Source organism: Panulirus ornatus, chromosome 67 (assembly GCF_036320965.1).
Source record: "Panulirus ornatus isolate Po-2019 chromosome 67, ASM3632096v1, whole genome shotgun sequence".
NCBI lineage: Eukaryota > Metazoa > Arthropoda > Malacostraca > Decapoda > Palinuridae > Panulirus > Panulirus ornatus.
The window spans coordinates 1,432,547-1,442,779 of NC_092290.1; the positions used below are offsets into that span (position 1 = coordinate 1,432,547).

Sequence of the window (10,233 nt, forward strand, 5' to 3'; positions counted from 1 at the left end):
GAAAATCAAACCTAACTTTTCCAAAAGAACAAGATTAACCTTACTTTTTTGTACTATAGTTGAAAACAAAAGATGATGTCATCTTTCTTATCACACTGATTTAATCCCAATGAATCAAACACTGTGCAAACACTGTAAAGAGATCCTACGGACAAGCGCCTTAGCAAAGGTATATTATTATATTTTCAGATGTGAAAAAATGCAATCAATTTACCTTGCTAGCAGAAGTTAGGTACAGTTTTCATAAGTCATGTCGAAATCCTCCCCTCCAGTTTTTAGTTTTCCAAAAGAGGGAACAGAGAAGGGGGCCAAGTGAGGATTTTCTCTCTAAGGTTCATATCCTGCTCTTAACGCTACCTCATTAACATGGAAAATGGCAAATATACATGAAAAACAATATTGACATACTCATGTATAATAAAAACATTTTATTCATCTTGTGTAGTTCAAGGCAATGTTCCAACAAAATTAAGTTTTTCTTTCTTCTTTCATGTTTGTTTGCTGTATCCCAAGTTAGCAAGGTAGTGCCAGGAACACACATATCTAGCTATCATATGTAATGTACCAGCTGTCATATATATGTAAATCGGTGCTGACAGACTTTCCTACAAGGTGTAACAGACAGAACAGTGTACATTTGTCAAGAACCTTCTTGCCCCTAAAGCGCTTATCTTGCTTTTCTCCTGCATAGGGTATAGCCTCAAAGCTGCAGTAGCCTCATAAAATGAGTTTTACAGTTAATATATATAGTTTTTCATACTTACTTACCATCACCTGTCTTAGCAAGGAAATGTCAGGAACATGAGTCTACCCGGATCAAAGGAGTGCTACTTAACCACTGAAGCACTGGCTCATATTGCAACTTCCTCAAATCCTTACAATACCCATGCAGGTAATAACGGTAATTTGCCTAAGCTTAGTAGCTGCCTAAAACTATAAAACACCTTTGGAAACATAGATCCCTCCTTATTCAGGCCTTCTTCACTCATGATCTCCTTACGTCCAAACCATTTCAGCACATCCTAGCCAACTCTCACAGTCAGACTGAGCTTACTACCACACCTCTCTCTCACACTGTCATTCCTTACAAAATCATCTTGCCTTATACCACATACTGTCCTCAAGCATTTCATCAACAAATCCAAACTCTTTCCATTTTTGCGATGAGGATCAAGACTCACAACCACATGAAAATGTAACTTCAAAAATATCCATCTTTACCCTAACAGAGAATAATCTCTATATTTTCTTGACTAACTGATTACCTGTCATACACTCTAAGTGACCATACTGCCCTAAGATATTCAACCATGTGCCTTTACAATTAATTTTTCACACCACATACCTTTCTTACATCTATTTATCCTGCACATATAATGCACATATTACCTATCTTTACTGCTCTTATCTTTGAATTATCATGACCTTAGGTCAGAGCAGATGCAAAAAAAGAAAAAGATTGCCTCGGAGAGTAAGTGCATGAGGGAAGGTAAGGGGAGAGTTATGAAAAGGAAAGTACCTGAAGACCTATGCAATTTTGCCAAGGGAAATCATAAAATCTCAGAAATATAAGAGTACATTTTAAGAACCAGTAGTGAAAATACACCAAAAGAAAATATGCAGTTCACTCAGCAGCATAAAGGTAAAAACTAAATCACCATACATGTTTTGTTATATTCTTAATATAACCAAGACATAAATATGTAACATTCTCACACAAGGGTTCCTAATAATGCATATGATGCTTTTATGATGGTCTTTGTAAAGACAGGTTGCAATGCTTGAGCCTAAATCAGTAGAATAATAAGAATCATTATAGAACATAAACCCTTGTGACATATGATTTACAAATCTGAAATCAGTCAAGAGGGTTACCCTGATTAATGTCCCAACTAAGATTTGTGGTAGTGTTCATCAAGCTACCATTCAAGGTGTATGAACTACATATAAAAATCTATAAAACATAAACTAACATAAGTACTCAAACTTATGAAACCTTAAGTGGGTTCTGGTGATTAAATTCCCATAAAAGATGAAACACATGGCCTTTCCCTAACTAGTGTGGGTTGACACTTTTTCATCTCCATTGTTCTACATCTTCCAACTTGTCAATTTCCTGGCTAATGAACCTTTGATGGTCAACTTCCATTCTATATATATCAGAAAATGGATGATAGTTACCAGAAAAAAAAATCCCTTACAGGGCATGGCAGACCAATGCATGTTCAAAGCTTATGCAAGATTTATGAAACCAACAGATAAGGCTAATATCGGAAGACTATGTTAAAAAAAAGTCAAACATATTAAGCAAATTACAGATATAACCTGAGCAGTTCTGTGTGTTCACCATGGGACAAAAGACTGTGGACTATATAAAGTCATTGTTTATGTTCATCACCTTACACAAGGCAACAGACAAAGTATTCTCATGTGTTCACTATTCTATACAGGTGACAGGCACATACCAATATATAAACCTGATTAACATAATCGATCTTACAATACAAAATAACTGAAAGTATGACCAATTCTGAAACTAAGAACACTAAATTTTGTAACCACATGTTGTTCTGACTTTGCTTGAATGTTTACAAATAGTTCACTGTGAAAGGCATATATACAATGCGGAAAAACTAATTCACAGATCAAATTTCTAACATCAAACATACATTTTTTTGTTCTTTTTTCATACTTGATTGCTGTGTCCTATATTAGCACGATATTGCCTGGAACAGATGAAGAAAGGCCAGTGAAGGGGGCCAGGAGAGGATATTCCCTCGGAGGCCCAGTCCTCTGTTCTTAACGCTACCTCGCTAATGCGGGAAATGGCGAATAGTATGAAAAAAAAAAAAAAATATATATATATATATATATATATATATACGTTTTCTCATGATTGAAAAAGCCTGATTTCTGGGTGTCCTTGTATGGGGCACGAAATATGGGTGATGGTTCTGTATACCACATATCAGATGCAAATCATATCCTTGAAGTCCAGATTACAAAGCCGTTCATGCATTCTAAAGACATGACGACAATGGCACTTGCATCTTAGTTCATATACAAAACTATAAGAATGAGTGCCTAGCATGGCTGTTTTCATTCAAAGTCTTCAGGAAATGTAGAAATATGCTCTCAAGTACAACAATGAATAAAGGCTAACATAAAGTTTTCTGCAGACATTCTAATTAAATTTTATTATTCTGAAATTTTTCTACAATTTGCGTTTCTCAGCCATCTTTGCCGCAGCTTTTTTCTTCATCAAGTGCATTCTTCTCTCAGCAGAAATCATAGAATTCGATGGTGCAGAGGATTTCCCAGACGATGATGATGATGATGAGGATGATGATGATGATGATGATGAAAGTGAAGACTTGCTGCTACCATTGCTATTTCCACCACTGTTATTGGAACCTGCAAAATGAAAACCACTGCTTTAGACAGAATACCAACTATCATAAAAAATGCACTCATCTAAATCTATTTTGCTTTCCTCATCACATCAGTTACATCGGTAGCCATAACTTACTAAAACCATGCCAACAAAAAATTCTAACTGCTTCTGCTATCTACTCACCAAATTTAGTACCTTAAAAATGCATTCAAATGAAAATTACATTGGTTATTTACCTAAGTTCCTTCCCGAGGCAGAAGAAAGGTTGGTAAATGGTGATGGACGAGAAAGACCAAGCCCCTTGGTTGGTGAAGGTGTGGGGCGAGTGTGTGATCCACCTGATTTCCCTCCACTTGACAAACTAGGTATGCCTCCACCTCCAACTCCCCGGGTACCACTCATGTTGCCACTTCCAGATGTGTTAACCATTGCAGTCTGCAGATCAAATGTAATGGCATGTTGAAGAGTTAATACAAAAACAAAATTTGGGATACAAGCTGGAGAATGCAAGGTTATCCTATTTCCATATCACTCAATTCCACTTAATATGTCTGCCTTACCACTACCAATTTTCTCTGACATGCACAAAAGGGGTGGCTGGGAGGGCTTAATAAGTCCTTGCCTTTCTAGCCTTATGTTCAAAGTGCCCTTTTTATCTCAAGAGGCACTGCCCTTTTATTATTCTAGCATAGCAATGCCTATCATACTTTCTCCACTCCTTATGCGTAACCACACTCAATTCTTTTTATCTAATCTATATTGCCAAATATCAGTTCTTTCATACATTGTGACAAAAAATTTTTTAAGGCTCTAATAAAAGACAAAAATCCTTGTCAAGGTCTAGCGTGTAATGAAACTAAATACTGACTAAAGAATGAGAAGAAAGGAGAAAATAAGAATAAAACTCTGAGGTAACAATCCTGAGGTAAGAATCCTGTCTTCAAAAAAAGACAGGTCACAGCTTTAACAAAATACAAGAGGAGATACAGGCTTCCAAAGTTTAACAGTGTAGGAAAAGAAACAACACAACAGCACCTCCTGTAAAGGGACAAGGACACCTAATTTCCTGAGGTAGACTTGATACCCCTACATATAATTCTAATAAAAAAAATCATATCAATGAAAAATTTCCTACATTGCCAATACCTGCTTTTTAAGAGTCTTTGTACACTTAGCACAGTACCACACAAGACGAGGATCATTGACATCTTGGTCAGTAACAGGTGGTTTGTGACACTCTTGATGGTATAAAGAATGGCATTCCTGACATTCCACCAGTCGATTACGTGGAGAGACTTCAAAACTCCTGTGAAATGGAAGAATTTTACTAATATAAAATCAATCTAATTATTTAACTGATGATGGGCTTTTACTATCCACATACAGCACCGTGTAATGAGAAAGAAACCACCTAAAATTACTTTCATTAAACATGTTAAAATACATACGTCATATCCATAAAGTAAGACTTTTGGAAATTCTGTCCCATTACCCTTGTAACTACATAATTTTATACTAATATCATATCAAAAGAAGAAAATGTCATAATGTGTCCAACTCACCAACCCTTGATGAAACCATAGCTTGAATACCACATTTTGAAATATAAATTCATCATTCTAATATTGTACTGTTACAAGAGCTTTTAAAGACAGCAAATCCCCTACTCACTTCTCCACACTTTCATACTATGGACACAAACACAGAACAATTCAGAGTTTTCAAACTAATAGTTACAGAAGCATATAAAAATTTCTACTGACAGAAAATATTATAAGGAATTCTCAAGTGTTCTATGGGTCAACCCTTATTTCAATATACATGACACTGCAAATATTTCCTGCATTATCAAATATAACCCCCCTCTCTTCATGAGATAAAATGGTTATATATCTTTCAAAATTTCCATAAACACTTAAACTAAGCCTTTGCAACAAAAATCCTCACTCAGCAGTTTCCTGAGCTCTTACTTTGAGAAAGAAAAATAAAGAAAGGCTTGCTTGCTACTCTTGCTTCTCTTAGTCATCTTCACCAACATGCAAGAGATATGCAGGTACTGTCCTCTTCCCTTATCCACATTGGTATTTCTGATTCTGGAGTACAACACAGGCTACAAAGGGTATATTTAGGACTGAAGTGGAAAGTTATAAAAATTAGCGGAAAGTTATAAAAATTAAGTAATGTCAGGGACAACTACAGAGGACAAACAAAATGTCAAGCTTATGATAATAAATGATAATGGAAGAAAATGATCTGGAAATATAACTACCTAATGAGAAAGAAAGCAACACCAAAGAATGAGATTTAACAGTCTGAGTGAAGATAACAAAAAATAGATTAGAAAATGAAAAAATATTATCTTTCTATCTATATCTCTGATGCCTGTTCCTAAATGGAACTCTCTCAAGGGGGTGGCCACAGCAGTAGGGTCTCCATGACTTGTGAACTCCAGTGCTGCTTCTTAGCTTTTAGATTCTTACCCTTAACAGGCCACTGGCAGTGGGCAACCCTAGCACAGTGTTTGCTGAGGCTCCTACCTAATGTTCCTACCTACTACTTTTATCTACTGTTTCTACCTAATGTTCCTGCCTAAGTGCTCCTACATACTGCTTCTATCTAATCCTCCTGCCATTTTGCCAAAAGGTAGGGCCAGCAGATAGTGCTCACCACAGGAAAATCTAGATACAAAGAATGAGCTGTGTGAGTACAGTGTTGTCAAGTGCTATGTATGACAAGGAGAGAATGTCTCTTTGTGGACAGAATGCCAGTAGTCCACATGTGAGTGAGGCAGAAAGAAAAGACAATTACCTGGTCAGCAGAGTGCAGCCCGACAACCAGTGAAGTGATTACTTTGCAGCCGTCACTTACCCTCCTGATACCAGCAGGTATACTGCCTATTCCCAGAGGAAACCACGATCTCTTCACACAAAGGAACAAAATAAACAACCATACAGAAAAGAAAATCACTAACTTGCAAACTGTGCAGTTGACTTCATCCATAATTTCCATGGCGAGATCATTCATCTCTGTGTCAGAGTCACTCTCATCAGACTTACGGCTCCGAGATGAACTTTCTGATTTAATTGATGGAGTTGGAGAAGGGGTGTGGGACTTGAATGCACTTGGGGAATCTAAACGTGGCCTCTTGGGCATCAGCATCTCATCATCACGCATCTACAATAAAAGAGACAGTATCCCTTGAATGCATGCTCAACAATCATGTCATTATCTTTCTTACACTTAAACATTATTCCAATGTATTGATGCAATTACTATTCACTCGGTACTACATCTTACACTCAGTTTTCTTTCTATATTCTTGTTGTCTTCTCTCTTGGAAAAGGAGACTGGAATGGGACTACCAGGTTTTGATCTTGGAATCGGGGATTCTCGGCGAAGACTGAATGGATCCTGTTTGAGATTAATGCAACTACAGTACAACAATATTTATCATTATGACAATAATTTCACAAATATATACATTGCAATAAATACATAAATACATCTGTTTACTGATACATAATCTCTAGTCTGTATCAGGAAAAAAGTCAACTGAAAGCCAATTATCTATAGTTTTACATGCCACTACCTTGCTCATAGATGGTATAGTCTTTCCCTGTCGTTGCCTGACAACTTCATCCACCAAAGCCTTCAGCTGATCTACAGAGTCCCGGTTTCTTGAGTGGAGGAGGCGCAACCCACGCCGGAACATAGGATCTAGCTCCAAATTAGCCATGTCTGTGCTCTTTGCTCATAAGCACTGAAAAGACATGCAAATGATTGTGCTTGAAACTCACCTTTGAAAAGGTTTTCACATATGTTTATGATGGTATATGTATCCTGCTGTCAGACATTGCTTTTTCCCTACTGTCATTACTCCATTCCTTATTTAACTGGCTGGATCAGGTACATATAGCCACTGCAACATCACTCATGCACATCTTCAACCCATGTCCAGTGTGTTTAAGTGAAATATGGACCTCCACTCTTAAAACAAGAACTTCAAACTTTATTTCCTTAAACTTTAAGGTGATATGTCAAGTCAGTGACTTCATTCATACCAACCCTGTGCATATAATGCTTCCAATGCATCCTATCACCAGTCACTCCCCTGCCATCTTTATCTGAGTTTCACTATGCCATTCAATTCTCTCATAATGTATATCCCTATTTCGTTCAGAGAAAAATTCATAATCAAAATATCATTTACACCAGAAGCTCATTAAAAATCCTATAAAGGTAACCTAAAAGTACTATCAAGCTTAGCTTTAAATCAAATATTGTCAACATCTTTTTTGAGTTAAAATAACAACAAACATCCATCGAGGCTTTTCTTGTATTCTAATTCAAGTCTGAGATAAACCAGAAAGGCAATTTTCAAGAATAAAAGAGCTACGGATGACTATCAAGGTTTCTATAAGAGAATTAGAATTACAAAAAAATATGTAATCTGATTTGTATCACAATAACAAGCTTTTCAGAGATTACTGAAAAACATATCTAAGCAAACTTTAAGTCAGTCCAACTGAAATGTTCTGGGAGATACTGAAAATTCATGAATGACATCCAATGAGTGAAAGATGAGGGACTATTATAATAACTTATTCAAGCAAGCTAAGAAAAAATTGCATCTACTTAAAAGGCTACAAAATTTTTCTGATATTCTGAGAACTTAAAAATTCAACTTGAATCTAGACAGATCCAATGAATAAACTACACATCAAAAGCATGTCCATGCTGTATTTATCCTAATAGATTACAAAGCTGTTTCGAATTATCCTAAGAGAAGGATTACAAAAAGTAAAAAAGGCAAAAAGTACTGATGAGACAAACAATAAAGTTCCAAGCTTCACCATATAACTAAATGGCAAATGAAGTGACCAAATAATTTTCAGCGAAAGCAGTCTTTCTCAAGTACATTTGTTTTAGGATGACAAGATATTATTTGCACATTTTTTAATTTCAGTGACACAGTCATAGTCTAAAAATAAAAGCTACAGACCCAAGGGTGTGCAGTGTAAATCCTTTTGAATGATTCTGACCTTCATTTCTTTCACAAATCACTACTTTTTTGTGAATTCCCCAACCCCAAAACCCCAGTTCCAAATGGAGATTTCCCCATTATCGCTGGATAAAGGGGGGAGGGGGAAAGAAATGTCGTAAAAAAGATAGTAATATCCAGTAGAAATGAATGTCAAAATCGTGTAAAACACATCATCTAGACCACCATCGTGGAACGGCAGCCCATAGCTCAGACTTAACTTGACACTCCCCCAAGCCAGACCAGTGCCCCTATGTTCGAGAGAGCTTATGCTAAGTTACCCCCGCCTTTCCTTCCTGGCAAGAACACTAAAGCAACACAAGGACCAGCTGACCAAGACAGCCCTAAGACCAGATAACACTTCAGACCATCATGCATTAGGGACTAAAATGCATTCTTATAATAGGTTAAAGACCCTAAACCAGGTAACACGATCCCCTGTTGCTATATGTGAGAGTCGCCGTGTAATATAATGAGTGTCTTCTTTGTATATACTGTACGTGACCGACTGAACTAGTTTTGCCTTTTATCGAAAAGTCTTCATTAACAATTCCACACACAACAACAATGAATGAACTCGTGTTCTAATTTACTTAATTTGAATCATACAGCCCTCCTACAACATAGTTTAGGTCAGTAATGTATATCTACTCACATTTCCGAGCTAAACTTATCTAGTGAATAAATAAGCTTCGTTTAAGTCTATATTTACCATTTATCATTTCACAAAACAAAAACTATATATTCATGATGTGCTTCATTCAACAAACTTTGAAGAACATATTACTTATGTCCGTAGTGCACACCTTACACCGCCCTTACAAGATTACTGCATTTGATTGTGAATCAACCAAACCGTCTTATTTCTTTGTCCATTTAGTCGCATGTTTTGAATATATTTAACTTTACTTGTGTCTGCGTTAAAAGACGATCACTTCTTTAGTTTACTCACAATTAATAGAAAAACAATGAACTCAGTCCCTCTGCTTTACTTGTCTTCCACCTTGTTTACATGTGACGTCACGTGGTAACCTGCGCATGCGCCGCAGCTGAGGAGATGGCCCGGGGTTTGTTTATTTATTTAAAGGAAAGGAGGGGAAAGTAGGCAAGAAAGCTTACACATGTAAAGTGAAGTGAAGGAAACAGAAGACTACCGTTAGAATGTATATGTATAGTGTGCAGGCTTACTGAAATATGTGATTGATGCAATAGACCTGTATTTCTGTTGCTTCAAGTATACAATCCCGGCATCTTGAGTAAGCCAATAAAGGTTTTGAGTGGTGACAGCTGAATGCTGTATCTCAGGTCTATGCGACTTCAAGCGAGCAATTATGATTGCAGAGACCTCAAAATTACACTTTTCGCGACCATAAAATCAGTTTATGCCTTCCTGGAGAAGTAATGTAATCTAATTACCTTGATTTTTTTTTTCACACCCAGAAAGTTGTGGTTTATAGAACACAGAAGTTTTGCTCAGGCACGATGCCGCAGCTCCAGGGGGTTCTTCAGTATTGCTTGTGTGTAGATGAGCTTTGCACTAACCATAGATTTGGTAAAGGCTTCACATAATGCATGATATGCTATAATAATGCTATGCCTATATTAACTCTTCACTGGACACAAAAGCTGCTTCATTTTTCACTTGAGGTTTCACTATCACATGAAATCTGTATCGATGTATGTCAACGTATATCGTTCATCTAAATCACTATCATTCAAAATGGTGAAGCTTTTCAAAAGTCCTTTACATGTATATATGAACATTTAAACTTGACGAAGGCCACACTAAAGACTTGGA

General features: G+C 36.7%; 1 protein-coding gene across 3 annotated transcripts; it reads right to left on the reverse strand.

The window, feature by feature from the left end:
• Window positions 1-1,571: 1,571 nt before the first annotated feature.
• IntS12 (Integrator 12) lies at window positions 1,572-9,491 on the reverse strand. Of its 3 annotated transcripts, none has more exons than XM_071658764.1 (7): window positions 9,388-9,491; window positions 6,984-7,154; window positions 6,692-6,805; window positions 6,366-6,568; window positions 4,541-4,700; window positions 3,631-3,829; window positions 1,572-3,414 (listed from the first exon to the last, which is right to left on the reverse strand). In XM_071658764.1, exons 2-7 carry the CDS (start codon window positions 7,128-7,130, stop codon window positions 3,215-3,217), a joined length of 1,023 nt encoding a protein of 340 aa, XP_071514865.1. In that variant the 5' UTR covers window positions 7,131-7,154; window positions 9,388-9,491; the 3' UTR covers window positions 1,572-3,214. The 3 variants fall into 3 exon arrangements, with proteins under 3 accessions (XP_071514865.1, XP_071514866.1, XP_071514867.1); XM_071658765.1 differs by lacking the exon at window positions 9,388-9,491 and adding an exon at window positions 9,242-9,348; XM_071658766.1 differs by lacking the exon at window positions 9,388-9,491 and adding an exon at window positions 9,029-9,046.
• Between the last annotated feature and the right edge of the window lie 742 nt (window positions 9,492-10,233).